Here is a 15,784-nt window from a genome sequence, read left to right as displayed (position 1 = left end):
ATATTTCTATAGTTGTAGGTTAGTCTAAAATTCAAGACCTTTGTGGGTTCAAATACCTTCGAGAATGTGGTTCATTTGTTATATTACTCCATATAATTTTAAGATAGAAATAAGATAACTCAAAATACATTTCTCTTAGCTTTTGAGGTTAGTTATGCATCTTCGATAGTATTGAATGTTAATTTTGAGAATCCATGTAGTTTGTGTTTATACCTCATTCAGATTCAGCTACGCCATAGGTTAGACCTGGGCCATAGCTAACATTTTAGGAGTCTGATGCTAAATTTCAATCGGGGTCCTTTTGTATAAATACGATGTAAAAGATTTGTTACGTGCGAAATAATAAACACTTTTTTGTAATAATTTGTCCATATAAACTTTAATGAATCCAAACTCAATTAATAGTGTTGCCTTTTTATGCACGTAACATTCAAATAAAACTTCTTGGATTTGACGTTTTTTACACAATCCAAAATTAGAGTCTAGAGAGTCAGATTTGATACAAAAAGAGATAGAGCTTATATTGAGACTTGCAGAGAGGAGAGAAAGATTATTTTTTAAAGCGCCAGTGATACAAATTTGCATGAAGGATATGGAATTTGTAAAGAGTGGAGGGACGCGATTTTTCCAAAGAGTCAGTGATAGATATTTGCATGAAAGTTGTAAAAAATGAAGAAACACGATTTGGGCAGACTTAATGTCTTATGTGTTATGCAAATACTACTATTTGACTATCAAAATATAGTAAAATAAACATGCGTAAATGGATGGATATCCAACAAAGAAAAAGCCAACCAAAGGGACTGGAACATAGGATCAGCACTGTTAAACGACATTTCACTAAGCCAGTACAACCTCAATGCTACATTTAACATGATTCTGCAATTAATAGTGTCTTTAGGCTAAACTAAGACTGGCCTCACGAGCCCGGGTTAGACTAATTTACACCTATCTTTGTTTTTTTTGGAGTTAAACTAAAATTTCCATTCATACATAGGAAATCAATCCAATATGGTTTTGAGGCTTTTGACCTTTGAGTATAACATGAGATTTACAAAACTAAATGACAACATGAGACTTACAAAAGTAAATTACAACATGAAAGTTGAAGGAATACAACATTACAATAACAAAGTGAAAAGACCCTAAAGGTCACAAAATGAAATTATATTAACGATCACAAATTGGAAGACCCTAATGTCTTAAACTTTATTATACTTAAATATATGTAGGAACGAAGAACCAAGCAGAGGTTGTTGATTGAATAAAATGTTGTCCTCTGGATCTATAAGTTGTATCTACTTAATTTAATAGATGTTGTCCATTCTTCTTTTTTGTGCTCGCGATTGAAATACGTTTCCCTGACAACCTTAACAAAGATCATTGTGTAAGCAAAAGTTTGAAAGAAAAATCCCATACGTTGGTGATCAAGAAGCTGATACTATGAAGCAAGTTCCTCTTAGCCCCTCTTAAAAAAACACACATCCATGACCATCATCATTCCTTATCAAACTGCTTCTAGATTGAGAAAGTCTCATATACAACAAAACTGAAGATATAGAAAAATTAGATCTCAAGGAATTGGGATTTAATTTTTGTTTTCTGTGTGTCTTCACTAAGATCTCTATCAGTCTCAATCCATCAAGTCCTGACATAAATATATCATTCTCTCTAATAACGAACACGCCGACTATGAAATTGTTATGATTGTATTCATCATCTTTAAGCGGATATGAATCATTTTAGTTTTATGGAGATTGATGATGAAGAAACTAGTCGGGGGAGTGACGAACGATGACAAAATCACGTCGGATGACAACCCAACCGTCTCTCTCGCTCTCCTTACCGAACATTCTTTATCTCCAGCCACATTTGTGGTATTGGTTTATCTTGTTAAGAAGAAGCAGATGATCGATCAACATCGAGGAATTCGCTACCCATACTACCGTCCTCATCTTTGCCTCTCCGTTTTACTCCAAAATGATAATAATAGATGTAAAAGATAATATATACAAACAAAGAGGAAATTCCGACAAAGGGATCCCTCCATTTGCCAGAAAAATTGAAGAACTCAAACTCTTTCTGTTTGTTGTATTATTAAGAACTTAAGAAAATAAGAACGGAATTTAGTTCAAACTTGTTAATCCTAACTATTATGATATAGCTAGGAATTTAGCTGTTAGGGCCAAAATGACGTCAAATTGTCAATATTGTGAAAATAATAAATCAGACACAATAATAATTGAATAATCAAAGGTAAGCTTTATTGATCATTGAAGTTGTATTTATAGACTTTACAAGAAGAGAAAATAACATAAATAAAATTACAAGAATGGAAAATATAATTACAGAGATAGGGAGATACTAATCCTATGTACAAAGAATATCTAACTATTCTGGAAGGTTGAATTGTCAATATCTTCTTTCCAATATTACGTTATTACCTCTCCCCCCCGCAAGTTGGAGCTGGGAAGAAATCTGAGTCAAGCCTAACTTGGAAGTTAACGGGTGGAATTGGTTAGAACCAAGAGGCTTTGTGAAAATATCAGCTACCTGATTTGCAAAGCAGATGTGAGATATCTGGATAAGACCACCTTCAAGTTTCTCACGCATAAAGTGGCGATCGATTTCGATGTGCTTTGTCCGTTCTTGGAAAATGGGATTAACAACTATATGCATAGCTTCTTTATTGTCACAGAAAGCCTGAAAAAGTTTTGGAATGGAAATCCAAAGGTTCTGGAAAAGGTATTTCAACCATTGGAGCTCAGGGGTAAGGAAAGCAAGCGCACAATATTCTGCCTTAACAGATGATCTGGAAACAGTAGGTTGTTTCTTAGATTTCCAAGACAACAGACTGGCACCAAGCATTGTGAAGTAGCTAGTGGTGGAATGACGAGTAATGTGGCAGCTGGACCAACCAGAGTCAGCAAAGCCCGAAAGTGTCATATAGCTAGAAGATGAAAGGAGGATCCCATGATCGATGGTATACCTTTCAAATATCGTAGAACTCGAGTAGGTTCATCCATATGTGTTGTACGGGGATGCTGCATAAATTGACTTAAATAATTCATCGAAAAAGCGATATCGGGTCTCGTTACAGTCACATAGAGAAGTCGACCAATGAGACGTCGGAATGAAGTGGGATCGTCTAAAGGTGTTCCTTCCTAAAGTAACAACTTTAAATGTTGCTCCATGGAAAATAAACTCGGTTTGGCTCCAAGAAGGCCAGAATCATGAAGAATGTCGAAAGTGTATTTTCATTGACAGAGAAAATACCCTTAGGTGACCTAGAAACTTCTAGGCCTAGAGAGTATTGAAGTCGTCCAAGATTTTTAAGAGAAAATCGTTTCTCAAGACGTTGTCGAAGGGTGTTAATTTTCCTGTCGTCATTGCCCGTAATGATGATGTCATCTATATAGACAAGAATGTAAATATCATTCGGACCATTGAAATAACTAAAAAGAGAATGATCAGACGTAGATTGGGAAAAACATTCGGCTTTTACACCGGAGGAAGATTTAGCAACCCATTGCCCAAAAGCTTGTTTTAAACCACATAATGATTTGTTTAAGCGACAAACTCTAGTATCACTTTTGTTGCAAAACCGGGAGGAATGGTCACATAGACTTCCTCTTCCAAGTCTCATTGAGGAAAGCATTATTGACACCTAATTTATCCAAAGACCATTTGTGGATATACGTAAGGGATAAGAGGACACGTACAGTTACCAATTTGGCAAGTGGAGCAAAAGTATCATGATAGCCGACACCTTCAACCTGGGTATACCCCTTGGCGACGAGGTGTGCCTTATAACGATCGATGGAACCATCCGAACGATATTTAATTTTGTAAACCCACTTACAAGTAATGGATTTCTTGCCCGGTGGCAAGGAAATCAGAGACCAAGTATTATTTGTCTCGAGGGCAGAAATTTCTTTAGCCATCGCCTCAAGCCATTCTGGAGAAACAGAGGAGATTTTGTAAGTTTTGGGTTCTTCAGTGGTGATAACAGAAGTGAGAAAGGCCTTATGAGAAGGACTAAAATGGTCGAAACTAATATAGTCGACCAGTGGATAGGCCGCGCGCGAAGATATCGTTTCTGAACTAAAAAGAATATGGTCAGCCAAATAAGCAGGTGGATTCTTAGCACGAATGGGTCGTGTAGGATTATCAGGTTCCTCGACGAGAGAGTCAAGTGGTGAAGTGTCACTAATGGTGAAAGGACGAGGAGAAGTAGAAGCAGGAAAGTTGAGAAGATGCATTATCAGAAGAAGCTATAGGCACCTCTACATGAGATGGTGAAGATAAATGCTTGCTGGAATCAAATTGAGTCACAGGCTCAACCAAAGTAAGAGGTGATGACTCTATAAAAGGCAAACAAGGAAAGTCAATCGAAGGCGAGGGCGAAAACTCGACCAAAGGTGGAGGCGGAAAAATATTGGGTCGCGGCAGAGACCGGAAAGTGTGGGGAAAAGGCACAGGGTCATCCATAATATTCAAAGGAGTAAAAGTTTACGAGTTAGAAGAAATGTCAGTAATCGACTTAAAAGAGAATTTATTTTAAACAAAGGTGACATTTTGAGAGTCATAGAGGGTTTTAGTCTCTAGGTCATAAATGGTGTAACCCTTTTTTCTATAAGGATACCCGACAAAGATTCCTGGTTTAGCTCGCATATCAAATTTATTTGTTGTTTTGGCATTATGAGCAAAGCAAAGACACCCCAAAACACGGAGGGTCGAGTAGTGTGGTGGAGTATCATACAAAACCTAATAAGATGACTTAAGAGATAAAATCGGAGTAGGCATATGATTAATTAAGTAAGTTGCCTTTTTAAACACCCACCCCAAAAACTGAGGGGATGTAGCTTGAAACCCCAAGGCACAAGCGACATCCAACAAGTGTCCATGTTTGCGTTCAACGACTCCATTTTGTTGCGGAGTATGAACGCAACTGCGTTGGTGGATAATACCATTAAAATGAAACCAGGACTGTAAGTCCTTAGTGAGAATTCAGTTCCGCTTTCAGAAGGAAAAGACCGAATAGGGCAGGTAAAGCCTACTGTCGAATCAGAAGAGATAGACTTAATGCTTTTTTGATATTGTTTAGTTGTGAAATTAAAGAAAAATTCCAAATATGTTTCAGTCTCGGACTTGATTTGCATAAGAAATGTCCAAGTATATCCGGAGTAGTCATCAACTAAGGTGAGAAAATATTGCTTATTTGTGAGTGAAGGAACGGGAAAGGGTCCCAAATGTCAGCATGAACTAATTGGTAATGAGCAGTACTAACAGAAGTACTTTCATGAAAGTGCAATTTAGATTGCTTTGTCATAAGACAAATTGTACAGTCATGCATGGAGTCGAAGAGAATAAAATCAAATCGTTTAGATAAGTGGTCGAGGCGATTCAAACCAGGATGTCCTAGTCGGCGATGCCAAATGTCAAGCGATTTATGTAGAGTAAGTGTTGTAGATTAATGGCGTAAAATATAGAGGTCGCCAACCTCATCAGCCTGTCCAATCAGGGGAGTTGTCAAAGTGTCTGTAAAGAGAAATTGAGAATGTGAGAAAGCCGCGAGACATTGTAAAGATTTACATAACTGTCGTACAAAAATAAAATTAAATTTAAAAGTCGGGATATGATAAACATTATTGATATGTAAAGAGTAGGAAATGACTACAACTAAAAATATGATTCATCGGGGATTTGAACGTAAATCGATGGAGGAGCAAGTTCATAAGAAATGAAATATTGTAAAGAAAAATATACGTGGTTGGAAGCACCACTGTCGATAATCCACGAAGTAGGGTGGATGGATATAATAGTTTCCGAGAGAAGTGTCGTGGTTGTAGGACTAGCGTCACCAGTATTTGTACTGGAGAAAAGAATCTTTCTTAATGAAGGAGGAGGAATGGAAATCAGGGGTTGACAAAAATTAGTTGAAAAACTCAAGAGAGTAAGTTGTAAGAATTTTGTGATGAGATTACGACATACCGTAAAAGTGTCGCTGAAAAGAGAATTGCGGTTGGTAAAGCCGAAAAGGTTAAAATTAGATAAAAAAATATAATGACCTCAAAAGTGATGTTGTAGTCATGCTTGACCGGAAATGCATTGTCGAAAACAGATGGAATGAGAAAATACCAAAAATAGGCTAAAAAAGTGACAACTCAAGTAATGTGGTCGTTATAGTCGACAAGAAAGTTAAAATAGTAGACAAGAAAGTCATTGTCGAAAATATGTCAATTATTGACTTAATGAGCGATAACAAACACAATGTTGTTGTGCTCAAAGTCAACAAGAAAATCATTGTCGGAATGCCAAAAAGTTGTATGATAAGTAACAACCAAAATGAAGGTGTCATGGTGATGGTCGACAAATGATGCATTGTTTGAAAGATATTGACAAATGGAGATGGTCGACAAATTATGCCGCGGATTTGCAAATGATACCAGTGTCTATTGGGTAGGACTGTGTGTTTGGGTGGGTTAAGCATGTGAAGAGCAAGTAAGTGAATAGGGAAATCGGGTGTTAGGTCAACCTGGTCTATTTGTCAACCCAAAGAAATCGAATCTAACTTGGAAAAGTATAACTCTAAAAAAAATCAATTTAGTGGAATCTGAATCTACATTATTGGTCCACAATAATAAGTGTTAAATAATAATAGTGAAGTTTGATTCAAAATCTGAAAAAAAATTAAGTGTTGATGTTGAAGGATGAATTGATAATAGTGAAGAAATGACCTTTGTGTGCAGAGACTGAACTTGGAGATAAATAGAAAAAAATTCCTAAATAAAAATATCAAAAAATTAAGAAATTCCTATGCTCGTGAGACCATGTGAAAATAATAGCTCTGGCACAATAACAATTGAACAATCAAAGGTATGCTTTATTAATCATTGAAGTTGTATTTATTACAAGAAGAGAAAATAACATAAACATAATTACAAGAATGGAAATATCATTACAAAGATAGAGAGATACTAATCCTAATTACAAAAAATATCTAACTATTTTGGAAGGTTGACTTGTTAATATCTTCTTTCTAATATTACGTCATTAAATATGAAAATGTAATATCTTTATATTAAAAAAATCCATGTTGTATCGTTGGAAATAAGGTGGAAATGTTACAGTATTCTACTAATATCTTAAGATTTGATGTGCTAGTTGATCCCTTTTAATTATAAATCTTAAATTCAATTACCCAAACCGTTTGTCAATTTAAGCCGATGGTCTGATTGAATTTTACCTAAATTTTCTACTCGACTCTTCTCCAATATTAAAATGTGATTTATTGTACCCTATAGCATAAATATGGATTGCTGAGTACCAGAAATTAGCAAATGGTCCAAGAAGAATTTCTCAATTGAAAATACAACCTTATTAGAAAAATAGATCGTAGATATTTTGTTCTCTTTATGAGCAAAAAAGTTGTGGAAGTAACAACTAGTTTTGTTTAAGAATTTATGAGCTATAGACCAAAAAACGGTCTGAAATAACAGTTTTAATCCTACCTAATCCCATGAAGGGTTTAAAAACCAAAATATTAATCTTAATGGATATCTAGTCTATTTGGATACATCTAGAGAGAAAACACAAATCCCTAGAATATATAATAAATCTTAATACCTAAAATAACCTTCCTTAAATATTAAAACACATTTACCCTCAAATTCCTCAAATATCTTTTTCCTTTGTTATCTCCCACCTTTCTCTCTCCAATCACGTTTCTAAACAAAGTAATCATGATCTTCCTTATCTTCAGTTACCGAAACCTACAACTTCCCTCTCTCTTTAAATCAGAATCGTTTATAATCATCCATTAATCTCAGAAATCTTCTTTCTTCCTCATTAGAGCAGCTGAAATCATCTTCTTCATCTTCTTCAGGTAAAACACAGTACAATAGTCATTTTTCGTTCCATTGATAAGATTTTATATTGTGTTTCAGGTTATTGTAACAGATTATATCTCTCTAAAATTAATCATATATGATTTCTAGTAAAAGTATCAAAGATTTATTTAATAATTCATTAATTTATAATGTTTGATGTTAATTTTTCTCTCTCTTAAATTTTCAATATTGTTTTTGATCTTTATGTTTAATAGATATTTACTGATTAGTTCAAATTCAGTATGTTAGTTTTTCAATCAATCATCATATCATATTTCTTTAGATAGTAGTTTAAGCTTAATGATTTTCACATTTTTTCTTCAGATCTCATTTTTCTATCCGTACAGTTATATGAACCAGGCCTAAATTCGTACGTTTCTTTATAATAGGATTTACATTACCGATAATTTACAGTAAATTACTATAATTTATAGTAAATTACGCAAACATCTTCTGTACGATGTTTTTAAAATTGAAAACATAATATATGTATTTTTTAACAAATTATACATACTTTATCAAGATATCCAAAGCATTATATTACTGAACATAAATTATGAGTAATTTATTGACAATTACGCGTAATGTTAACCTAACGCAGTACTCATTTCAAGTTGAAGAAACTTTGCTTCATCACCAAATCTCGTGTACTTTGATGTAAATTATATATGATTTACGTAACTGTACACGTTGTTTATATTTGCAAAAATTATTTTAATATTAAATGTATATGTATTAATGTTTGTAAATTTGTTATCACAGATGGAATTTTTTGTAGGATCATCAAATCAGACTAAACCAATCAAACTAAATTAGATGGTTGGGATAAGATATTTACTGAAATTGGTCAGTTATTCCCCAGTGGTGCAAAAGCATTTCGATATGCTCTTCGGCAATATAGTATTAACACAGGGCATGATTTCAAATTCATAAAAAATGATACAAAGAGTGTTACTGCCGTGTGTCCTGTTGAAGATTGCAAATAGAGAGTGCATGGATCGGCACCATTAAAATGCGAATCTATGTTCATTTTGAAAGATATGAAAATGAAACATGACTGTGCTAATTTCATTAAGAAGAGCAAGAAACCCAAAATCAACAGTTTTTTTGTTGGTAAACTTATTCTTGATGATGTAACCAGAAGTCTAGATCGTTCCACAGCAAGTTTGAAGAACGATTTCTTGAAAAACTATGGTGTCCAACTTCCATATTACTAGACTTATGAGGGGAAGAAAGTTGCAACGAACGAAGCATTTGGCTAGGAAGGAGATTCATATGCAAAACTTAAATGGTATGCTGATGTCTTTTCACGTACAAATCCAAACAACATAGTCCAATTAGAAGTTGACGATGTAACTCGTAGATTTCAAAGAATCTTCATTGCACCACACGCTTGTATAGCTGGATTTAAATATTGTCGACCTGTTATATATGTGGATGGGACTTTTTGCAAAACTCGTTTTAACACGTGCATTCTAGCTGCTGTTGCTAAAGATGGAAACAATGGTAAAGCATAAATTTCCTTAATTCCAATTACTCGTATCAACAGTATCTGTACTTTATCTCTCTTATTACGTACTTTTTTATAGTGTCTCCATAATTTGTTATGAACTATCTGTAATTTACTACAAATTACACATACTTTATGACGCAACTTACGAATATAGGAATACATTATAATTGATTTTTCTAACACAATATACAATTTCAGGATTATTTCCATTTGCTTATGTTGTTGTTGACCTGGAGTATGACCTTAACTGGGATTGACTCTTAAGGCATTTACGCAATGCAATGGATATGAAAAAGACATATACTTTTATTTCAGACCGTCACAATGGTATTATCAACGGTGTTAAGAATATCTTCCCAACAACAAACCATTAATTTTGTGTTTGGCATCTAAGGAACAACTTAAATTTAAGATTGGCTAATGGAGCTCGAAAATGAAAGTTCTTTCAAACTTTGACATTCAAGGCTGCTAGAGCTATTCCCGAGTCTGAGTATAGTAAAACAATTAACCAGATGGTACAGATGGATGGTTCCAAAGTTGCTGCATTCTTTCAATCCTTAGACCCTGCAACATGGGCAGATTCATTCTTCCCTGGTCCAAGGTTGGAAAACTCAATATTCTCTATATATTTGCTGTTGTACTTCGTTATTTATCATAAATTACCTATTTCTATTGACAAACACTGATACTTGTAGATAAATTACACGTACTTTAATATATTTTAAGTAATACTATGCAGAAATTATAGGTAATTGTGAATGCGTGATCATAATTTATCTTCATGAAATTATAATGCATTCACCTGGTTTAAGTTTTTTAATGATTACATAACTATATAGTGTTGTTGTTTAAGCAGGTACACAACTATAAGTTCTCAACTATCAGAATCCTTTAATAATCAGATCAAACATGCTCGGGTACTCCCAATTACAGCAATGTTGGATACAATACGTATCCATATAATGAACAAGACGAATATAGCACGCGAATTTTCTAAGAAGTGGACTACGTTCATGTGTCCAACCATCACTAATCTTTTGAAAGCTAAATATGATAGTGCCGCAACTTGGAATTATGCACAGGCAGCACCATTCATATTTGAGGTTTATTCAGATCCATCTCATTGTGTTGATCTTCTTCTTCTGACTTGTACATGTAGAAGGTGGCAGGTTGACGGCGTTCCTTGTAAGCATTCCATGTTGTGCCTTAAAAACTTTAACTGACGATCAACAAGATTGTTACTACGATCCTATTTGGACTATGGAGTTTTATGTGAAGACTTATGCTGAACATATAATGCCCGTCCCGAATCATGATGACCTACGTACATTTGATGAAGAGTCCAAAACACTCCCACCTTTGATTCGGCGTAGACCTGGTAGGCCAAGAACAGTACGGATCAAGAGCTCAGACAACATTCCTAGGAAATTGAGGATTTGTGGTAGGTGTATGCAACCTGCCTACCACAACCGATCCACATGTAGGGTTAATATTTAATTTTATTTCTTCGGTTACCATTTCTACTATGTACTTCCGGTTCTCTTATTGACAATCTAATGAACAAAATTTCATCAGTTTCTGATAAATGTTTCATTATGTTGCGTAAAGTTTGCATAATTTATTCTAAATTATACATAAAACTGTATATACAGTTTAGCTGTATAGTATCAAACAATACTTCTGCCTAGGATATCATAATTTGTTGTACATTATTCATTATATCGTAAAACATACTAAATGTATGTCATTATACAAAATAGATTTCAATCAATAGATAACCACTTTCATAAATTACCATAATTTTAATGACAATTCTAATATTTTTAAGAAAAAAACAAATACCGTACTGTTATATAATATCAAACATTCAAATAACCAGTCATTACATTTGAGTTAAACTATACCACTCAACAAAATTATAATCAAAACTAATGTAAATTCTCTCTTCACTGATCTCTTGTTTCATACGGAAGCTCGTACGTCACCTGCGCCCTTTTTTGTTGTGCTAAATCCGTCCAATCGCCGCCAAGAAATTATTTTGGTACTCCCTATTTGAAATGTTTCATGAACAGGATCTCCATTTGTATCATTATAAATGGACCACAATCTGCATTGTCCATCATTGATTAAACATCGAAAAAACAAACCATGAAATAACTAACATCAAATCAAGCTGTATAATAGTAATAGATAAAGATTACAAGTTTGTTACTTACTTTTCTCCTTGTTGATGATCATACGTCGTATTCAACTCCTTACATTTCTTTTTAAATTCAGGATTGACATATTCCATTTTGTGAAGCACATCTAGTATCACCTGCCCATACTTGACAACATTTTCTTCACAATTTTTACGTAGCATTATGTCGAAAAATAACGAGTTGTAGTGTGTCCAAGTTTGATCATAATAATCAAAAACTAGCAACGTCCAATGGATACCCCTACTTACATCTGTAATCATCGCATGACACATTGGTGCAACTATATAAGATATTAGACCTCTATCAGCCTCATTTAACATCCGATCTTTGAGTTGTGCGTCTATGTTTGCTTTTGATGCCTTGCAATTTATCATTGTCTGTACAATAAACATTCAAGCTTAACACAGTAAGTTCGCATCATTTCATCTAAAGATTCAGATGAACAGTTAACATTTTGATATATTACATGTAAAGTATACATACTTTACAGATATTATAACATAATTTACTACTTATCAGTTATATTACATGTAAAGTATGCATACTTTATCAAACAATATTATATGATTTACTACTTAACAAATATAATTTTTGTGAAATATATAGTGCCTTTACATAAAACAATGAAATTTTAACTCAGACTTACCCATAACTCTGCTCCAATAATGAATACTTCTCCAACTCCAACCATTACTTCTGAAGATAGATGCTTTGCTCGCCAATTTATAATCTGAGCATCTGTCTCGTAATTCATCATTAGTAGGTCCAACTGTCTCCCTCTGATCTCACTCATAATTTGATTTGTCCAAATAAGTGTTCTGCAGGTCAGTTATTGTTAGTCCAAAAAGATGTAATTGTAATACTCATAAATTTAGTATTTCATAAAGCACACATAATGTCAGTTACAAACACACCACTCATAGTTCAACAATATAACATTGGAATCAAAATATAACAACTTTAATATGTAAATCACTCATTACGTGTTTTTCCCTCCTTTGTTAAACTCTTCTAGAAGCCCCTTTTCATCATCTTTAACTTGTTTCCATACTTTGCTCTTCTTCCAGTTGCATAGTTTTTCGTCAACATCTGATGCTGGTTTCTTCCCCTTATTATCATCCATAATTTCCACGTTCACGACATTGTAGCATTCTTCTTATTAACCTTTTATTCCATGAATTTTGGATCTGCCTTTTCAGTGTGCTTCCTTGTTCTGGGGGCTTCCTTCACTCTCTTGATAAGAGAATTTGGCTTCGGTGTTTTAACAGCAGCATATAATTTTAATCCTACTCCCTTTGAAGCTTTTGATTTTGTCCCTGGCTTTTTTACTGTCTTTGGTGAAGGCTCTACAAAATCATCATCTTCATCTTTTTGAACATCTTTTTCTGTATAAGATTTGACAAGTTCTGCTATTCTAGCAAAGTCATTTGGATCATTTTCATCAATACCCAATGAAAATATTGGTGTGCTACTAAAAGCTCTATCTTCAACCTTTTGATACTTGACCATGGTTGTGCATGGTACATTTTCATCAGTTTCTGTACAAGTAATTAAAACATTTTCAGTTAAATCATGCATACTGTAATATACCTACAGTGTAATGTCACAGTAAATATGCATAAATGCACATAAAGTATACATACTTTACATTGTTGAAACATAATAAACTTGTTGAAATTATGCATAATGTTAGTTATGCTATATGAAAATTATAAAAGATATAAAAACAAAAACTCTCACCAATGTTATTTCCACCACCATTGTTACACTCACTGTCAGGGACGGAACCAGAACTTTTGTTAGGAGGGGGCCGAACAATTCTAACATAAACTAATTTGAAAACTTTATATAGCACTTTCGTTCAAAATAACACAGGAAAATAACAATTACTTCAAAAAAAAAATAAACACAAATAAAAAATAACATGGAACTACTACGCCTGATAGTTTTTTCTCTTTAATGTATCAAAATGGAACCCGTCGCTCCTTCAAATCTCTAAAATCATCTATGATGGATAATGTGCTAAACTTCTGAGCAATTTCTTTTTCAATGTGCAAAATCAAATAATCTGAGAGAAAATTGTCATCCATTTTATTGCGGAGCCTTGTTTTAATTATGCGCATAGATGAGAAAGATCGTTCAACTGTTGCAGTAGAAACAGGAAGAGTTAGCACAAGCTCAATTAGTCGATAAACAAGGGGATACCTTACTGATTTTCTAGTCTTTACCAACCATAGACACAAATTTGAGATCGTCTTCAAATTTTTGAAGTCTGGACATTGGACTACATTATGTTCATAATGTTGTAGTTGTATTCTCAAATGCATCTTCTCATGATCTGAGAAATCTCGTTGATAAAACTTATCTACCATATTACAGATGTCATCAATCCTGAAAGAATTGTAAACTTCACGAGGAACCAATGCTGAGCTAAGAACAAGTAGTTCTACTGAGTTCTCACTAAATCGACTATTTAACTCTTGCAGTTGACAATCTATTGCTGCATAAAAAATATCTACCCTGTAAAATTGTTCATTTGTAAAATTTCTTTGTTGATAACGAGCTTTACCCTTCCTTCCAACATATCGAGCATTCATATCTGGAATATCTATATTTCGCGCCTCACAAAAAGAATTTACCTTTGCAAGTAGAACATCCCATCCTACATCTCTCAAATTTTGGATGAATGCTTTGTTAGAAGAAACAAGTTCCATAGCATTCACAATATCTTGAGATTGACATTGCAAAGATTGACAAAGTAAATCAGTGATCTCCATAATTTCTTTCATAAGATGCAATATAAAGACAAATTCAAACGTCGTCATACTTTCATACGCGACCTCCGCTTTAAATCTTTCAGAAAAAGTAGTTCCATCCTCTATAGTACCCTATAGAACCACACATGTTGCACTAAACATTTTTATCAAGCTAGAAACCGACTTCAAATGTGAACTCCACCTAGTATCTCCACTCCGTTTTGAAGTACCGATTTGGTTTAATCCTTTCTCCGTCTCAAGCTCATTAATAGAGATCAAATGTTCTATTTTAGCAGCTTGAGCATTTTTTAATTCATCACTGCGTTTGCAAGAAGCGCCAACAATATTGATGATAGAAGATAATTTTGTAAAAAAATTTGTTCAACTGTTATAACTTCTTTCGATGCTATAACTAATGTTAATTGTAAGTGATGTGCTAAACAATGAACATAATAAGCAAACGGACAATCTTTCAAAATTAAAGCTTGTAACCCATTCCACTCACCTCGCATATTACTTGCACCGTCATATCACTGACCTCGAATATTTTGGATATCAAGATTATGATGAGATAATACTGAATATATTTCTTTTTTCAATGTGAATGCCTCGGTATTAGGTACATGAACAAGCCCGAAAAAACGCTTTACTACAAAGCCATCTTTGTTCACAAATCTTAAAACTATAGCAAGTTGTTCTTTTTTGGACTCATCACGAAACTCATCAACCATAATACAAAATTTTGCTTCTCTACTTTCATCTCGAATAGCTCGATTAACTTTAGTTGCGAAAACTTGCAAAATTTCTTTTTGGATCAATGGTGAGATGTAAGAAGCATTTTTCGGAGCCTTATCTAGCACAACTTCTGAGACTTTAACATTATATTCAGCTAATAACTCTATCATATGAAGAAAATTTCCACGATTTAGTGATCCTTGACTTTCATCGTCACCTCTAAAAGCAAGACCTTGAAACGCTAGCCAGCGGACTGCATCAATTGATGTTTTGAGCCTTCACCGATTTTCTATAATTTGTTGAGAAATGTAACTATGAATCACCTGTTGTATGTGTTGAGATTGATTCATTAAGTCCTCTAAGGATCGCATATAAACTTTATGAGAAGAGAGTGAATCTTTTCCGATATGATAAAAAAATGCACAATTTTTTCCGTCTCTTACTTTTTTCCAGTTTTTAAAGCCATCAACTGTGAATCTTTTTGTCCTGAACTCCCAGATGGCTTGTTAAATAGATAACATGGTAGACAAAACGCAACATCTTTTGAAGGAGAATATTCTAACCATAACGGAAACAATTTAAACCACGAATATTGAAAGCTACGTCGGTGAGTGACATGTCCTGATTTGGGGTAGATTGAAAGTAGAGGTTGGTATGGACAGGCTTCAATATAGGCTCTCCTAACTT

General features: G+C 34.0%; 1 protein-coding gene and 1 pseudogene across 1 annotated transcript; one reads left to right on the top strand and one right to left on the bottom strand.

Moving 5' to 3' along the window:
* The first annotated feature begins 9,926 nt into the window (after positions 1–9,926).
* LOC147532034 (uncharacterized) lies at positions 9,927–10,628 on the top strand. The gene is made up of 2 exons (XM_086649889.1): positions 9,927–10,006; positions 10,262–10,628. The coding sequence occupies exons 1-2, from the start codon at positions 9,927–9,929 to the stop codon at positions 10,626–10,628; spliced, it is 447 nt and encodes a 148-aa protein (XP_086506015.1).
* Positions 10,629–13,570: 2,942 nt separating this feature from the next.
* LOC147532033 (uncharacterized) lies at positions 13,571–15,468 on the bottom strand (annotated as a pseudogene).
* Between the last annotated feature and the right edge of the window lie 316 nt (positions 15,469–15,784).

The sequence above is a fragment of the Eschscholzia californica genome, unplaced genomic scaffold, assembly GCF_041429995.1.
Source record: "Eschscholzia californica isolate CP2 unplaced genomic scaffold, dmEscCali1.0.p SCAF_6, whole genome shotgun sequence".
Lineage (NCBI taxonomy): Eukaryota > Viridiplantae > Streptophyta > Magnoliopsida > Ranunculales > Papaveraceae > Eschscholzia > Eschscholzia californica.
The sequence above is the reverse complement of the archived record's forward strand: the minus strand, read 5'-3'. Positions and strand labels throughout refer to the sequence as shown.

Bases quoted from the DNA above. Each gene is read 5' to 3' on its own strand.
- LOC147532034 (XM_086649889.1), top strand. From the start codon at position 9,927: ATGGATGGTTCCAAAGTTGCTGCATTCTTTCAATCCTTAGACCCTGCA. The intron at 10,007-10,261 runs GTTGGAAAACTC...TTGTTTAAGCAG, and splicing joins TCATTCTTCCCTGGTCCAAG to GTACACAACTATAAGTTCTC.